The sequence below is a fragment of the Cystoisospora suis genome (assembly GCF_002600585.1).
Source record: "Cystoisospora suis strain Wien I chromosome Unknown contig_1458, whole genome shotgun sequence".
Classification (NCBI taxonomy): Eukaryota; Apicomplexa; class Conoidasida; order Eucoccidiorida; family Sarcocystidae; genus Cystoisospora; species Cystoisospora suis.
The window spans coordinates 1-17,313 of record NW_027154258.1 but is presented as its reverse complement, the minus strand read 5'-3'; the positions used below and the strand labels follow the sequence as shown (position 1 = coordinate 17,313).

Below are 17,313 nucleotides of genomic sequence, written 5' to 3'. Positions count from 1 at the left end.
AGACCAGCCACGACTCTTTCTGCTTCTTGTAAATCAAGCAGTGCCTTCCTATCATTCCACTAGCTGCATGGAAAGAGGAATACCTGTCTATCGATCTGTCTATCTATCTGTCTTCCTCCCTCGGTTCGTCCTTTTACTCGCAAATCAGGTGTCGCTGGTTACTTGACGCCATACAAAATAGAAGAAAATCGTGCCCATGTCGGATGAAACCCTTTCAGGCACAGTCTTCGTTTCCCTTGGGGGTAGATAGCAGATAGAAAGGTAAATCTACACAAAGCCAGAGAGAGGCGTATCTTTCGATAATGCACTTCACATATCTTACTCTATCTTTCGCACGGCCTAGCCTCACCCATGATTGCAGGCATCCTTTAGCCCTTCTTTCTTATAGTGATAGAAAAGAAACACTGACCATCATCTGGTATGCTGAAGAAGTCTGCTTCTGTAGGAAGAGAGTCTACCTTATACACTATAGGGGGTGTACGTACAGCAAATGCAGATCACCGAGTGTCGGTAGGATCGACACTGAATGTACAGCAGCTTCCTTGACTTCACTGAAACTCTCACGATACTCATCCTTCCATCAGCCGTAGTACCTCTTTGGACTAATCGCTTGTGACTGGATACTTCTCAGCTGTCTCTTCATAGTTTGTCCCCTCACATCTCTTTCGTCTACCTGGAAAGGCAGATGGATCACTCAGAGCTCGTGGAGAAATATGTAGAAGGGGTGGAGAGAGCGGTTGATCTACAGGGCACTTGATGGTACGAATAAAATGGATGAAGAGAGAGACCTTGACAAGGTTCTGACTTGCAACACCTGTCATCAGCTCGGGAAAATCACTTGTCAAGCCTCTTTGAAAGTCCCCATCTAATCTACGTAAAGAGACATGGCTTTGTATACATACAAGCATCATTCACATGAATGTATACACGCATGCACGCTTGTACCTGTAGAACAGGTATCATCACCCAGTCATCATGACAAGAAGCCGGCTGAGAAGATGTCTGTCTATGTAGAGAACCTTTTCAGTGAAGTAGGAGTATCCCCGCAAACTGTGTATAGTACATCACATACATAGACACCTACATACACTCATGCATTGACGTCTGTGAAGTTTGGAGCGCTTTGGTGCGATTTGGCATCGCATGCACACTCCTTTCATAACGCCAGTGTTTAACTCTTTATTCACTTGCTATGCCTCTCCAAACCGCTCTCCCTTTTCTAGTATTACGAAAAGACTCTGAAGACTGAGATTCCTTTGCATGCAGCGAGGAAGAATTACCCCCATGTACCTGTAAACTTCTTGATAATTGATGTAGTCTTCTATCTATCTGTTATCCGCTCCATCAATAGGCCGATTCCCCATCTTCATCATCGTCTCTATCATCTGCATCTGTATAACCATCGTCGTCATTCTCGTCATACAAAGAATCTCCACGGCCTCTTCTTCCCCCTCTTGATAGAAGACGTGCAAATCCGTCGTTTTCATCTAGATCATGGAAGTCATCTTCCTCATCTCCTCCTCCCAGTGTATCGTCGTCACTCATGTCCTCTCCTAAAGTTCTGTCTTCATCCATTCTCCGCATATAAGCCGCACGCTCAGATCGTAGAAGACTCTCGCCTTCTTCTCCTGCATCTGTCTCTTCTTGTTGGGCTTCATCATCCTCTCCCTCTTCCCTCCCTTCCCCTTCATACTGATCAACCGTCACGGTGGACATGGTGTCTACATCCTCAGCCTCTCTTTCTAGGAATCTTTCGTCGTCCAGCGGTGGAAGGAGGCCTTCCCGATCTGAGGAATAAAGTCTCCTTGGAAGGATTTCTTCTTTCGTCTTTCCATCAATCGAAGTACCCGTTGGATCCTGCGCGCCAAAGTCAGAGAGAGGGACCGAAGCGATAGAAAGTCGAGACGAACTTTCTCCATCATAAGCATTCGAGGTTAGGTGAAAAGGGCATCGGCGTTCTTTCTCAGTAGTTAAGGAATGAGAAGTCGAGCTTACCTCTCTTCTAGTTCTCCGGGGATCTTCTCTAATGCCGAGAGATTCAGCTAGGGGAGAGCGCAGGGCCTTTTTGTCTACCTTTGGTGTTAAAGAAGAGATGAAGAACTTTTCCAGCTCTGGAGAGGGTTGAAGAGAGGCAGGAATAGGCTCAGCTCTATACACCTGAGAAGACGGTTTGGTCAGGAGAGACATCGAGTGTATTACATCCATCAGCAGTTGCCATGTAAGTTTCTCTACATCTATATGTCTATATACACCTCTCTCTATACATGCATACCCGGCTGCCAATCCATACTAGATCCCACGGAACTCGTACACTTGGCATCGGAGAAGGACCGGGTGGTAGATCGTCTACTCTCTCTCTCTTACTCAGAGCCCTTCAATCTAAGGAAAAGCAGAGGAGAAACAAAACCGGGGGCCTAACGACCTGCCTTCGCTGCGTCCAACTAGAGCCTAGGAGACAATAAGAAGATTTGGGACATAGATAGATGTATACTGACATACGTCATATGTAGGTCTATTGATACTCCTACCTGCATGTCTCACAGAGTGTTTAGATATTCTGCCATCAAGAAGCATGCAATAGACCGACACTGTCTTCCCACAGAGTCGATAAGAGGGAAGCAGGGCGGACTGGACTTCTGCGTGAAAAGTCACTGAAAAGGCGGGAGCGGTGCTTCATCGTTGGAGAGAAAGAAGAGAGCGGTAGGTATTCTAGAGTGAGTTTGAATGAAAGAGTTGTAGCGACTGGGCTCGACTGCACCTTCGAATGACACCTCTGATTCATCGTATGAACCCAGCAGCACTAGCCGCATAGACAGATATATATGCACATATCCTCTATCTTTGTCATGTCTGCATATACATGTATACACGTATATATATATATATAACGGGTCTACACACATATAGACAGAGATTCATGAACTATAAGCGTGACGAGGGATCACTCCCTTAGTACGGTAGACGATTTCGTCGTACCTGTTCAATGTCTTCATGAGAGGCATAGAATACCTTTCCATCCATTGAGAGAGCGAGAATAAGAGGATTAGGAGACCCAAGTAAACGGCCTGTAACAATTTTCCCTTTCTTGCCTAGAAGCTGATCTAAAGCAAGTTCTTCTTCTCTTTCTCCACCTCGACTTGTCTCTTCTTCGCCTTCTGCTTTACTTGAAGAAGAACTCCCTGACGCTCGAATGGCCGATTGAAGCTGCTTGAGAATCTCAGCTTCGTCGGCTATACTACGAGCCAAGGGCGTTTGAAGAAAACTTTCCGTAGAGCTTTGCAGAGAATCACCGCGTCGATTTCCTCCTCCACTTTGTAGAAAAAGATCTGAAAGAAACATACAAAGATATACAGAAGAAACATGGTGCTATAGTGGTAGCAGAGAGTGGAAGAGGCCGTTTTGCACGTCGTCATTCACCGCCGGGATATCAAATCGGTTTCTCTTCTCTCTCTTTCTCTTCGAAACGCCCCTTCTCCTTACATTTAAGAGAAGAGACAAACAGAGAAGAATGGACTCAGAATCTTGCCTAGAGATACGTAGACAACATATGATACTCCCGGGGCCTTGGAAAAGATGACGAGGATGGAGTGCTTCGGATGAAGCGTGGGAAGAGAAAGAACAGCCATCTTACTTTCTTTGCTTTCCTTTCTCTAGTTTTTTCAAAAGAAGCTGAGCTAGGCGTGCATTTTTGTCTCTCTCTGATATATAAGCCGTCTTCCTTGTTGTCGGGGAAGCCGAGGGGCCAAAAAAGAGTGAAAGTGGGTGTGGGCCACGTATACATCAAACTCGAACGTATCGTTACATGCATATATATATATATGTATAAACGTCTGCGCACACATATAGCTCTCCATTCAATCAGACAACCCTACTTTGTGAGAAGCACCTGGCAGGCGACTGCGAGTACGAAGACTAGGTTCTTGTGTATTCTTCATGGCTTTGTCATCCACTCAAAGAACAAAACTCCTTTTTGGCATGTTCAATCCTGGATCTGGGACAGTTTTATGTAAGTGTAGAGGCAGCTAAATGGTGGCTGAGCCGTATAGAGTCTGTGCATGTTGATGGACTACTACATAGACAGAGAGACATACAAAGCATAGACTCTTACATCGATGCACAGGCTCGGACATACTTCCAGCCATCCATTCCCTTCAGCCATACACACTTGGGTAAGTACAGACATATACACGACAAAGACATGTAAACAGATCTATGCTCCAGGATGACTCCTCCGTCGGACTTCGTATCACCTTTCTTTCTCAACAAGAAGTTGCTTTCTTCATCTTACTCTGACGTGCCGATGAAGCACTTAGAGCGCACTCTTCCAAGAGAATTTCTTGAGCCTTTGAATCTGTTACAGGGACTAAAACCTCTGAGGCTTGGTTATCAAAGACGAAAGTACACTCCGATCCTATAAAGAAAATAGAAGTATAAGAAGACAAAAGAAGGAAAAAAAGAGAGGAGAGACGTAGAAAGAAAGTTCGTTAAGACGAGTCTATGTGTTCACTTTGAATGCCCTATTGTAAGGCTCCTTTGCTCCGTGAGTCTGCCTGGCCCAGCGACCTCTTGTCCCTTGGAGTTGATAAGTGGTCGCTGCTGTATTTCAAGACGAGTACTGTGAACAAGATCTTAGAGAACGGGAGAAAGTCTCAGCAGTCCAGGGACGAAGGTTTGACCGTTTCTTCACAAGGTGCATACGAAAGTTTGTCGGTATTCCACTTTCCGGTGTCAAGGTGAATGCCTTGACACTCGCATCTCTGCTTGATTAGAAGACAGGAAACAGACTGGAGACAGGTTTCTTCATATATCTTGTATTTGACCGGACGAAGTCGCTGCACAGATGTATACATATATATCTATGGTCACATGCAAGTCTAGGCTTACGTGCTTAGGGGAGAGGCATGTAATCCCAGTACCAGCTGAGTGTTGCAAAAACGTTTTATCTATCTATCTTTCTACCTGACTACCGATCCATCTACGTATGTACATATATACATATGTATGTATATGTAGGATAGACGTCTGACAGGACCGAGGCTATTCAGTGCCGCTGGTAATCGACCTCTATCTAGGGAGCAGGTCGGCTCTAGCTAGATACGCCTCCATAACTATCACACACACATGCATGTCTACGCACGAGCGCACCTAAACATTCACTCCACGTGGCAACGTAAATATGCGAAGTTCCACATAACATACAGTAATTTGAAGAAAAAAGGAATGTCCAAACAAGGTGCGAAGCTGACCTCGTACACCGCGATTGCTAATAGCTCATAGGTACTCCTACATAAGATGTATGAGTACCGATGAGCTATTGGCTAGACAAAAAAGGCTAGCCTCTCACGCCCTAGCCTATCACGCCCAAATCCCTCGTATTACTGTAGCTTTCCCGAGCTATTGAACTCTCTTCTACACATGCACTGAGCCTTTGAACCTACGAGAAAACAATCACCTATTTCGCCACTATGCTTCTGTGGCTCTATACATCTCCTATACCTGCGAAAAGATTGAAATCTTTCCGGCAGCATAGAAGGCGACGCTCTCGCACCCGTCCAGCAGAAGGGAGAGACGAGACAAGCAGCTCGTGGTTCTTAAGTACGTAGAGTTGCTCTCGATCTTCGAGATCTTGAAGTGCATCTCCTACACAGACAGAAGAAGAGAGAAAAGAGCACTATCTATATGTATCTACATATAAGTGCACACATAGAAATGTACACGTATAGAAATATATCCACACATGTATATAAGTGCACACAGGGAGAAACAAGAATGTCCTGGTGATGAGAAGAAGAACCAGGTTCGTGGCAGCATAAGCTTTCTGTGGTTTACACAGCGCACCTACACCCTGAGGGAGCTGAAGAAATAGATAGATCTCCGGCGGGCTCCAAGCAGATAACCACATGTATAGATATGAAGAGTCCCAGGCACGTCAATGACCTTATACGACTTCGCGAAGCATATGTAAGAAGAGACTATGATACAGTACCGTAATATGCTGCTGCCACGAGTAGAATAGACAGACATTAGCAGATGTGTGTAGGAAACGCAGACTTTGTGTTTATTTCAGTCCTCATGGCTGTGAGCCTGAAGCCTCGCTTGCGTGGGAGATTCTAAGATATCCTGTTGAGAAGCACAGGCAAATCTCAAGTCATCATGAAAAAGAAGAAGCACCGGCCTCGACGTCATGTGCGTATGGAGCTGCTTGCACCGGCGGCTCGCGAGACGCGCGAGAAGACGAAAGGAAGATTTCGTAAGGCCTGCCGTGTAGTTGATGTGAACTGAAATTCTCTGTTCTAGTCATGCCGGCGAAATGGTGATTCTCAGCCTGCACTAGCTCACCTAGAAGCTGCTTGAAACGCTTTAGATCTTGAACAGTCAAGACTTTCGCGGCAGGAGGAGACGGCCCAGGTAGAATCATAACAACAACATCTATACGACCAGCATACCAGCTGATATCGTAGGTTGTGAAGCCCGTTCTATAAGGTCTTACTCGATCGGGGAACCCCCACTGAACTGCGTGCCTGAGCGAGAACTCAAAGGAATTCGGATGAAGGCCTAACAAGGAAGTGAAAAAGAAAATTTGGAAGAAGAAGAAGACGAAAGCAACCGCGAAGAGAAGGCGATTCAGAGTTAGCTATATCTAGGAGTGAGGTCACCCAGAGGGAATTTTCAACGAACAGAGAATACTGGCGCCACCATTGTCCATTCGCAATGATTTGCACCCTGAAGTATCCACACGCGATTGCTTATATGCGTGTGAGTCTCCATATATATGTATACAAAGCTTTCTCATTCGCCTTTCTGTTCTTCTCAAACTAGAGTGCACATTCACGTCAGCAATCTTGTACCTTCACAGGATTACACGTTCCAGGAGAACAGCCCGGGAGACAGGAACGTTTGCTCCCGGACGCCTAGTAGCTCTTGATGTAATTACTAATGAATTGATACATGGAAATAGACCGTTAGAAAGAAGTCCATATAAGTAAGAAGCGGCATGGATGCAAAGTGACTAGGGAGATTCCCGGCCCCGTTGGAGATCCTCTTTCGCTGGGGAGCAGCCGAAGAGCCCACCGAAGTACAAGAAGGCAGACAGGACACCTGGTGTAAATGTACATCCCTAGGTCTCCAAGTGTGCATACTGAGAGAGAGAGGAACAAAGAAGAACATCTATAAGCACATACATGCATACAAATATATACGGATGTATATCCGACATGACCGTAAAAGGGGTCTTGCCACTGGGCCTCTTGTGCGGGAGGACGACTATCGTTCGAACCACTCATACCACCGAAGATCGTTACAATCATCTCAGGGTGTATATACACACTAATGCCGTCATCATGTAGGTGTAGTGGCTACCCGAGCCCTGCAAAAAAAGAAAGGAAAGGAGACTGTACCTAATGACTTCTTCTACACGCTGTCTCCACGGTGCATCCGGGGGATCATCATACTGCACGGACGGAAGGAAAGCAGGACACAGGAAGACAGCAAACGTGACTATTCTTCTTCTTCTGTTCAAAAGTGACATATAATCCGAAAGTCCTTACGAGGAGCCGCAGGAAAGACGAATCTCTTCCAGTACACACCCAAGAAAAGAAAAAAGTAGGAGACAGGGATAGGCAGCCGCAGCTGGCTGGCGGTCATACCGAAACAGTCGTGTGCCTGTGTGTATACAATGGGAATATGTCCGTGTAACCCTCTGAGCGCCCTGTCACCGCATGCATTATGTATACATGCAGGTATCTATCTATGGAATTGCATGTATATACGAACGTGTATGTATGAAGACGTAGTAGGAATAAGTAAACGCATGAATATGCACGGGCATGCTGAGATTTTCTTGCATACATTCACACACGTACGTAGCAACGTATTGATATTCCAGTATACAGAGAGCGTGACGCTTCACAGAGGTGAAGCACTACATATACCCAAGTCCTGTATGGGTGAGAGACGTGTTTTTCTGTAACAGCTGAAGGTAGAGCCAAAAGTGCCTACTGAAGGATGACCAAACGCCGGAAATCGTGTATCAGCTCGCCGAGCAATCCCTGCGCCTGTCACGCGGAAGAAAGTCACGACACTTCTACAGCTCGACCTAGAATACCAATCAGACAGCTATGATGAAAGCACTGAGAAACCCAGTAAGTACCAAGACATTGGGGATACTGGGGCATGCTCGCAAGGAAGATCAGCGAAGAAATCGACGAAAGGTAGCAGTTGTTTTGGGACAACAGAGACAGCAGGAGAATACGAGAAGACTCCTCATCGACCTTTCACTTTCGAAGTGTTCTCCTAGAGCTGACCATATCAGGATCTGAATCAACAGGAGAGAGAGGTGGCGTGAAGGTGTAGGAATCTTCCATCAGGCGCAGCATATCAGGGCGAGGGCTTATCTCGGGTTCCTGTGCAAAGAAAGTCATACGAAAGAATGTAATCTTCGTAGTCATTAAAGTATAGAAGAGATGTACAGCTGTGTGCCTGACACTCGCTTTCTTTGCAAAACTGAGCCTCCGACCGAAGGCGAGAAACGAAAAAAAGCTTCACTACTCATGTTTGGATCTGATTGAGGAAAAAAGGCATAGCACGCTTGACTCAAGATATGAATGGGAAGGACATTGTACGTCCCCACCATGGAAACATTACCAAAAGCTGTTCTCCGTGTAGAGATATCGTTTCACTACGGCTCTTCTATCTATCCGACGGATTACAGAGTCCTTGGTTGAGGATTTCATGTGACAGAAGGGTTCTCCTTAAGCTCTTGTGAACGATCTATTTTCTTGGGTAGGAGAGAGAGAGGAATAGACGCATCCGAACAGGTAAGGCTGGGAACGAAATGCCACTCCCTCCTATCCCTGCTTCTAGACCTCAAGTCAATTGCCCCTACTAACGGCCGATACGCCTTGCATCATGAGAATCTCTCTATAGAGACGCTGTTGTCCACAGAAAACGCTGTAGAAGGACAGAACACAAGGTGCGAAGTGGGGGAGGGCAATAAGATGGGTACTTAGAACCTCCATACATCTCTCTCTCTAGCGCCGCTCGAGGTGCTTATCCATCCCCACTCCAGGAGGAGAGCTCCGATCTCTCTCTCCCTATGCATGAACATGTGTACTGGGTGTGTTTCTCCATTTTTTTTTCTTTGCATTCTGACATACCCGAGCTACACTCAGTAAAAAGGTCTTCCCTCCTTAGGTCTTCACTACGACAGAGAGAGCTTATTGATGCCGGTGACCAGCCGTGCATTGCGGTGATCCTTCTTTTTGTGAATATAAACGAGCGAAGCAAGACACGCAGAAGAGATACTCAGATAAGAAATACAATAAAGGTTCTTCCGCACAGAAGTATTCCCAGCCGCCGCCTTCCCTCGAGTTGTATATACATATATGCACGTATTTATCCTCCTCGACGACTGCTAGAAGCAACAGCTGTGGTATCATCTACGAGACACGAACCTAAAACTTTTAGTCCTCGGATCAAGAGAAGCAGACGTTTCCGCACAATACTTGATCTGTAGCCTTTTACAGCACCGCCTGAGCTATATGGTACCTTGCAGTTACATGCGCGAGACCTCCGGAGGTCCCTGAACGTACATGCTCAGGAATAGCCACCTCAGGGAGAGGCTCATTAGGAGGGGCATAGTTCTCTCCGATCCATTCTGTGAACTGCTTGCGGGCAGGGGGTCTAGAAAGAAGAACACAGGGACAACGAATCCACACTTCATGAGAACTCTATACACGTTAAAGGAACAGGGAAGGGTCCACCGGCTTAACTTCCTGAAGTGATATGAGCCTGTACATACACTTATTCATGTGTCCTTCTGTCCCTCTCCTCGCCCAGAATGGCCTCAGTGTATGGAGACTTTCTAGAGCAAGTTGTCTTCTGTTCGTATCATAAAAAGATCCCCTGGGGTTTCGTATTGCTCTGTAGAAGCTCCTTGGATGGCCAGTCAGCTCACTGTACACGGCGCTAGCGAGGAAGTTGTCTTTCAAAACGCTTCGAAGAACGTGTGTGCATCTGCCTGGTACTGACGCAGATTGGTCTGGGTGTAAAAGAAGACAGAATTACCTTCTATACATATCACGCGCATATATATAGGCGATTCTGCATGTAGGCTGACATGTTCTGGTGTAGGTATAGTGAAGTCACTAGCCACGCCTCATAGGCAAGTCCGGTTTCTTCCTCTATACCCCAGTCAAAACTCTTCGCGAGTGAGTCGTCTCGGTCTTTGAGAACCCGACAGACACATTAGGTATCTCCGCCAGATGCTCTATGCCCTCACAGCAGATGTAAGATCTTGTAGGCACATTCACACGATGAGCATTGTAACAGCTGTGATGGATTATCCTATCCAGTCTGACTTGACTAACAAGTGAAAACAACTGATGATTAGGCAGGAAGAGCACGCAGGCCAGACTGTTAGAAAGGTGCGGAATGTGAGAAGCGACTGACAGGAGTTGTTCTCGGATGGCCTTGTAGCGCTTCAGAAAGTTTGGCCGAATCTGTGCCTCCTCGTCGGAATCTAGAACCCAGTCTGTAGACGGAGAAGAGAAGAAGAAAAGAAACTGCGCGCACGCAGACGGCTTTACGGAGAGGAAAGAACTGATTAAGAGGCAGGGGAACAAGACCTTACTCCTCGTGGAATTGAACTTAATGCTAAAATGGTGTCGTCATACACACCCACATATTCAACACGGTGTGCAGGTGTATGCGCATTTGTTTGGAGGGTGTGGTCAGGCCACGTCTAGGTAGCACACATGTACGCGTATGCGTATCTGTGCATCTACTCCTACAGATGTATACTTATATAGGAAGAGAGAGACATCCTCTACAAAGGGATGTCGAAGAGACGGACAGACGCTGGCTCGAAGAAAGGACTGAGCCAGCGTCTGCGAAGTCCCACTGATCTCCAGAGACATACATCGGACGTCGATGAGGCAGAGCTGGCTACGAAGCGGTGGACGATGAATAAGGTGGATTGCGGGGAAGTGACTTTCACACTGCATGATTGTTTGGTATGGCTGCATATGCGTATGTGTGTACACTCGTATAGCTGTATGAACTGACGCTCGAGCAAGTAGACAGATCTCTGTAGAGATTTGGCTTTTTCATCCTGTTTTGATGGTGCCTGCCTCTACGTACATATCGGTATGCATGCTCGCATGCCTGGGGACAGGCTTAAATACATGAAGAGGTATACCTACATCTGTGTAAAGAAGGTCTTTTCTGCAAAACTCAGGACTGTTACAGAGATGGCAATGACATCACATGACCTTTCCCTTGTGAGACTATCGCGAACCAAGCTGAAGTCACCTTGTAGCTCCTCTGATTACACAGACAATAGAACGCGCATCCTTCGTGACGAGTGATGAATTCAGAAAGTCATCATCGCTGGTCACATACACTTAGGATTCTATTTGACGCCATACCTTGTACCTGCACTACTGTCGGCTCAGTAGGGACCCTCGTCCTCTGAAAGACAGTTAGTTAGCATCATTCAAACCCTCTTTCGCTCCCTTGTCTGTTACCATATTCCCTGTACAGAGTAGGCCTTAAGAGCATGAAGATCTTTTGTCTTCACACCACGGGTTAGTTCCTAAGAAAGATCTCCCTAGAGCTTACAGAGGCGATCGACGGACATACGTGCGCGCCAACGTTGAAATTCAAATTTAGCTTCAGCAATTGTCTAAACGCAAAGGGGACAATCGAAACACGAAAGATGATGAAACGCACTTCTTCTTCGTTACTCTACTTTGTCTGACAGTCTTTCCTCTGAGAACCTGCTGATTCGTCTCTCCGTGCAAACGTTTCCTCTTTTCCCTGGAACTCGAAGGCGAGCCTCGTAATCTCAAGAAGTCCATATTGTAAAGAGCAGTCAAAGGGCAACAGGACGAGATGGAAGACCCATTAGTGGACATGGACTAGAAAAGGAAGTTGTGCTTCTCTGAGTCGTCAGTACTCAGGATGTACAAAAGGAGATCGTCCTGTCAAGATCTCCTCTAAGCAAAACTCTAGCTATGTTCACATCTATTTGTGTATTCCTGCCTGTCAAACCTGGTTGCTTCAGCATTGAAACCGAGCTACAAATAAAGACGCAGGACAGATATACATACATCGCAGTCGCATATTGATATCAGCCAGCCCATGTACCTGGACAGGAGGAACTTAGATTTCAGTCGCGGGTAAGCTGTAGGTATATAGGTAGCAACTACTTTCGTGAGCCTCTCAATAAACCAGCAGGCGGGCAATCCGAAAGACACCCTCCTTATAAGTTTTCTCTTGCTAAGCCGCGCAGAGGTATGTGCTGTACGTCTACTGCAATTCTTTCTGTCCGTCTGTTGCAGTTCTTTCTGTCTTCGAGTCCTTTTTTCACTAGATCGGGATGAGCTACGAACAAACGCCGCCAGAAGACATTCCCAGAACTTCTCTTGTGAAACTCAACTTATTTGAATTGTCTTGGGTGGAGACGATTCAACCAGGCTGGCATCGAATGTCTGTATATGCGCAAGAAATGAATCTTCTCTCCATCTGGCGACTAGATAGAGAGACCTTTCAAGAAATGAGAAGAAGAGTCTGACCTTAATTTCCTTCCTGTAATGCATCTTGTCATTTGTATCCCTATGAAGAGATCCTACAGCAGGAGCAGCACCGTCACCATCAAAGACAGCACTACAAGACATGCAGACGCACACGTGTCTTTCGTGTCTTCGCTTTCCTTCAGTCGTTTGAAGACAAGAAACAAGGGGACCTCCCCTCAGCGGAGAGCATTAGTATAGACGGGACTCAAGACGACGGAGCGAATCTCCAGTCCTACGCTCGCTTGTTTCAAGGAGCTCTTTCTCACGGCCCGTCAGGGGGACAGAAGGCGGCGGAGAGATTGAAGAAAAGTGAATTGCAAGAAGGCTTTCCTTGGAGGCAGAGAGATGTCCCAACAGAAACAATGTCTCCCTTTGTCGTGTAAAAGAGAAGGTTCTCAATGAAATACATCCGGTCTATACAGGGAAGAACAGAAGCGGATCTTTTCATTTCAGCGCGCTGTTGGAAGGGTCAAGAACAGTCACTTCCCCCACTAGAGAAAGAACTCATCAAGTATACATAAGGGAAGGAGTTACACACAAAGGAATAGGCTTTGAGTTTCCTGTTCTTATAACACACCTGGAAGCTTAGAATAGGTCGCATTGTACCGCCGGAGCTCCTCGGTGGATGGCCACGGGCCAAGGCCCTCGTAGTATCGATCAAATTCTGCGAGGTCTGTCTGAGAGACATCAAGAAAAGCAAACAGCGTCAAGGAAGAACAAGACGAATTAGAGGACCGCCCAGCCCTTCCCGTTCAAAAACAAGCCGCACCTTGGAGTTCAAAACTGAAGGAGAGCAAATTGACGCAAAGAAGCTAGGACAAAGTCGTCGGCCGGAACTCTCCTTGCAGAACGTTGTCTCTCAAGAACATGAGTGGATTTAGGTTAGACGATGGATATGAAAGATGGAGAAGGAGTCTGGACCATATACTGGGGATCCACATGGTCAAACTAAGAACATTCTGTGACTATGGCGATCTGTGTCCCCGAGAGGTAATGCAGCCATGTATGTATACATATATATACATCTGAAGATTCATGGGAGTAAGATAGAGAGTTGCAAGTAGATGTCTGTATATTCCAGCTGACGTGGGACCGGCTCGGCCTGTGCGGTCTTTTTAAATGACATCAAAGGCCAGTAGCCCCGGAGTCGAGTTTGGAACCGGGTTGGACGAACGAGGTATAATCCATTTACAGGGTACAGCTATCGAAAGCTTTTCCGCTTTCTTAATCTCCTTTCTCACTCGAACTTCGGGAGGTTCCTCGTCTTCTTGGATGCTCTCGTCTCCGTTGTTTCCGGGTGTTTCGTAGGTAGTGACTCCAAGTGTGGCCTTTGATGCTTGACCTGCTTGGTCTCCTTCTTCTACTCCTTCTCCTCTCTTCTTCCTTTGTTTCTCTTCTCTTCCATCTGTTTCCAATGCATCTTGAAGAGCTTCGGGAGTCAAAGGATTCTCTGCAATCTCTTTGAAGAAGTCTTGTTTCTTCCGTCGCCAGGCGCGTTCCTTCATGACTCCTCGTAGAGGCTCTGGATCAACGAGTAGATTCAAAGGCGGGTCCACGAAGGGATAGCTGGAAATCGTCACATGTCATGCAAAAGAAGACAGGAGAATCAGACGCTTCCCATACAGGGTGTGTACAGACTAGACCGTACACATCGTACACATGCAAGGTGTTTGTACACCGGACGGGGCTCCCACGTATTATACACGGGGTGTACGTACAGCACACACAGAGTGTACACGGGATTTACAGGGGGTGCCCGACCGTGCTTCTGTTCCTGGGAATCCACATGACCTCTCAAGCATCTTAACCTTAATATACGAACGCCCCCCGATATCCAAGATAAGGAAGGGAACGCGGCGGGGCATTACCCTCGCGTAACTCGAGGTGCAGCCTGCTCGCCTCCTAACGCCTCTCAAGCATCAGGTGTAGACACACTTCAATTCTGCGCGGTTTGGAAATTTCGCTGGTCGAGTAAGCAGCCAGAGTGAAGCGAAAGAGCTTCGGTACTAGTATAGTAGGGCTCTGGTACTACGGGTGTACATAAAAAAAAGCAAAGACAGTCTTAGGAGGAGTTGTGGAAACCTCCTAGGAGATCTTTCAACCTCCCCGACAGGGCTTGCATGCGTACGAGTTTTTCTGAGCTGCCTCTAAGCACTATGGTCCCTGGGGAGGAGTTATCAATTCTCTTTCAGTCACTTGCTCATTCCGATCAAGCAGGCAAGGCGTATGTACAGAAGAGAACATTGTCCTGAGAAGAGAGCGACAATACAGAAGAGATCCAAGCTGTATCACACGAAAAAAGTCATTCCCTCCACCAAAGACTTTTCAGTGTACAGAAGATTGATATGAATCTATATGAGTGCAGAGATGAATACACACATCACGTGAAAGGCGAAAGCCCTGTTCTATTTCCCGTAGATCTCTCGCTCCGAACGTAACTGCCTAAAGACCATCGTAGAAATTTTCTTTTTTCACCGTTTTTCGAGGGAGATCTAATGAAGACTGTATATGCACCTGAGACTTTTTTAGTTTCCGACTTACTGCGCTTGTTCTTCTTCTTCAGGAGACAGGAAATTGTCGGAAATCTCGACAGTCTCAATCACCTCGTTTGTAGGACGGACATAAGGAGCGATGGTTGGCCCATGCTGCTGTGCTAAGAGACATGATGTAGAGATAGGAGAGACGAACGAAGAAGAAACAGAGGGAGGTATGAAAGTAAAGAGAGAGGGCAGTGAAGAGGAAAGAAAAGATGAGTCTCCTGACACGCAGAGGGACTCCCGAGAGGAAAGCCAACAGGCGCTGCCGACAGCAGACGACCCAACTGCGGTTGCGACGAGCCAGCGAAGCGAAGATGAAGAAGAGGTAGAAAAACAAGAGGGAGAAAGGCGTCTATTAGAACAAGAAGTTGGGGATCTCCATTTGGGCGGAGAGTAGGATGGGGTGTTAGTCAGGTAATGTGAATCTTTCAAAGAGGAGGGACTCGAAAAACACCCGGGGCCGCACGGCTGAGAAGACGAAGAGATAAGTGGTTTTCTTCTTCCAGCAGAACAGAGGAGAAAGGAGGGTGAAATAACAAGTGTCCTGTCACGCATGAGTGTCTGTTCTTGTGAACTTCGAGCTGTAGTCACCCCCTGGCATATAGAGAGAAAGAGAGGAAAACGAACTGAATGAACTCTTCTTCTCTTTTCTGTCTTTTTCTGTCGGCGCAATGTTTTGTGTCTAGATACGTCGGTGATAGGGGTCCGGAGGCCGTTCTCTTTCTCAGATGAGAGATGGAGACCTCCCTCGGTAAAGTAGTGAGATGATGGAGAAGCGCTACGGACGGGGCTGACATCACGTGAAGAGAACGGTCTTATGTGAGAAGATGACCTAAGAGAGAAGGGGGAAGAAGAAAGAGAAGAAGTTGAAGGGAGAAAAGAGAAAGAGAGAGAAGGATTCAAGGAAGTAAAGGAAGATGAGCTCAGCGCAAGACAGAAGGAAGAGACCAAGCAAATCCAAAAGATAAACAACGGAGAATGGTGCGTGGAGCAGCACTTCAAAGAGAAGGATCGACAGAACAGGGCCATGGTGTCTTATCGTCTTCATTACCCCTCCCTCTGTGGAAACGTGAATATGATGTATCAGTAGCCTCAGCTCTTTCTCCCCGTCTATTTCTCCTGCTGAGGTCTTCACACGCTTCTTCACTTTATTTTTCAGCCTGTTATCCGTTCCAGGGAAGCACCACACTCTCTGGCTGCCTCTCCTCTTGAAAAGAAGGTATGCGTTGTTCTTGCAGGTACATATGTGCCTCCCGTCGTTAGAAGGAGAAACAATACTTTACGCTTGGTGCCCGCTGTCAAAGAAAGACACCCAAAGGGAGTGTATGTACGCTGGTGAAGAGGGCACCCGAGCCGCAGTGCGTCTTTAGGGGCTCTCGCCTGCATTGTCTTCGCCGCTCGCGCATCTTGGAGAATGTACGACGACAATGGAGAACCGGAAATAGCACGTACGGAGGCGCGTGGATTGAACTTCTGGGTGCACGTCTTGAGCTACAGAAGAGGCTAGTGACCTCGGCGAAAACTTGTTTCCAGAAAGAGAAAAGAAACAGATCTTTCCCCTCCTGAAGGCTGTTATTCTGTTGCCAGGTGAAAGCTTGGTTCAGCCCTTCAGACATTTTTATGCTTGGCCAGCCGGACGTCCAACAGTTTCTAGCTCTCTCTGGTGTAGCGGCAACAAGGTTCTCAACAGAAAGACTGAATGTTGAAAGGCCCGCGAAAAGTAAGCCAACAACGCAGCTGAGAGGAAAGAGAGACAGCTGCTTGTGATGGAGAGAAGCAATGCTCAGTTTGGCTGCAGGCTCGAGTTTACATCGTAGCTGGATGTGCATGCTTTGTCTTGTGGAAGGGACAGTGTTGGGGCTGGCTCTTTTACTCTAGAAAGAATCACATGCGTACCCAAAAACGCTCAACACTCTTCAACATCTAGACCACCGTCGAACACACCCCCAGCACACTTAAAGCCGTGCGGTGTATGTGTGTCTTTCCCGCTGAGCCACCACCAACTTGTCGGGAGCGCCTGTCGCTGATGCCCCAATGTCTTGCTGCATACCTTCCCCGTGATCAAGATAATGTAATTGTGAACAAAACTTGTATAGCTTCATATCTGTCTAAAGAAAGAAAGCCTTCTGCGTGCTTATATGGCGGCTTAGATATCCACTAAGCTAGGTTGCCATCCATTTCGGAGGGCTGCAGAACGCCGT

The 17,313-nt window shown here is 46.9% G+C and overlaps 1 protein-coding gene across 1 annotated transcript; it reads right to left on the bottom strand.

Annotated features, from left to right (window-relative positions):
* Positions 1 to 900: 900 nt before the first annotated feature.
* CSUI_003327 (uncharacterized protein) lies at positions 901 to 16,946 on the bottom strand. The gene is made up of 15 exons (XM_068063525.1): positions 15,117 to 16,946; positions 13,817 to 14,141; positions 13,153 to 13,252; positions 12,576 to 12,628; positions 11,620 to 11,683; positions 10,450 to 10,531; positions 9,591 to 9,681; positions 8,304 to 8,402; positions 7,398 to 7,450; positions 6,340 to 6,521; positions 5,497 to 5,640; positions 4,289 to 4,411; positions 2,977 to 3,326; positions 1,996 to 2,157; positions 901 to 1,857 (listed from the first exon to the last, which is right to left on the bottom strand). The coding sequence occupies exons 1-15, from the start codon at positions 16,139 to 16,141 to the stop codon at positions 1,345 to 1,347; spliced, it is 3,366 nt and encodes a 1,121-aa protein (XP_067924498.1). The 5' UTR covers positions 16,142 to 16,946; the 3' UTR covers positions 901 to 1,344.
* Positions 16,947 to 17,313: the final 367 nt, after the last annotated feature.

Bases quoted from the DNA above. Each gene is read 5' to 3' on its own strand.
- CSUI_003327 (XM_068063525.1), bottom strand. From the start codon at position 16,141: ATGGCCCTGTTCTGTCGATCCTTCTCTTTGAAGTGCTGCTCCACGCAC. The intron at 11,684-12,575 runs GTCAGACTCTTC...CTTTGCGTTTAG, and splicing joins ATTACAGGAAGGAAATTAAG to ACAATTGCTGAAGCTAAATT. The intron at 2,158-2,976 runs GTACGACGAAAT...CCGTCTTCTCAG, and splicing joins CTCATGAAGACATTGAACAG to GTGTATAGAGCTGAGCCTAT.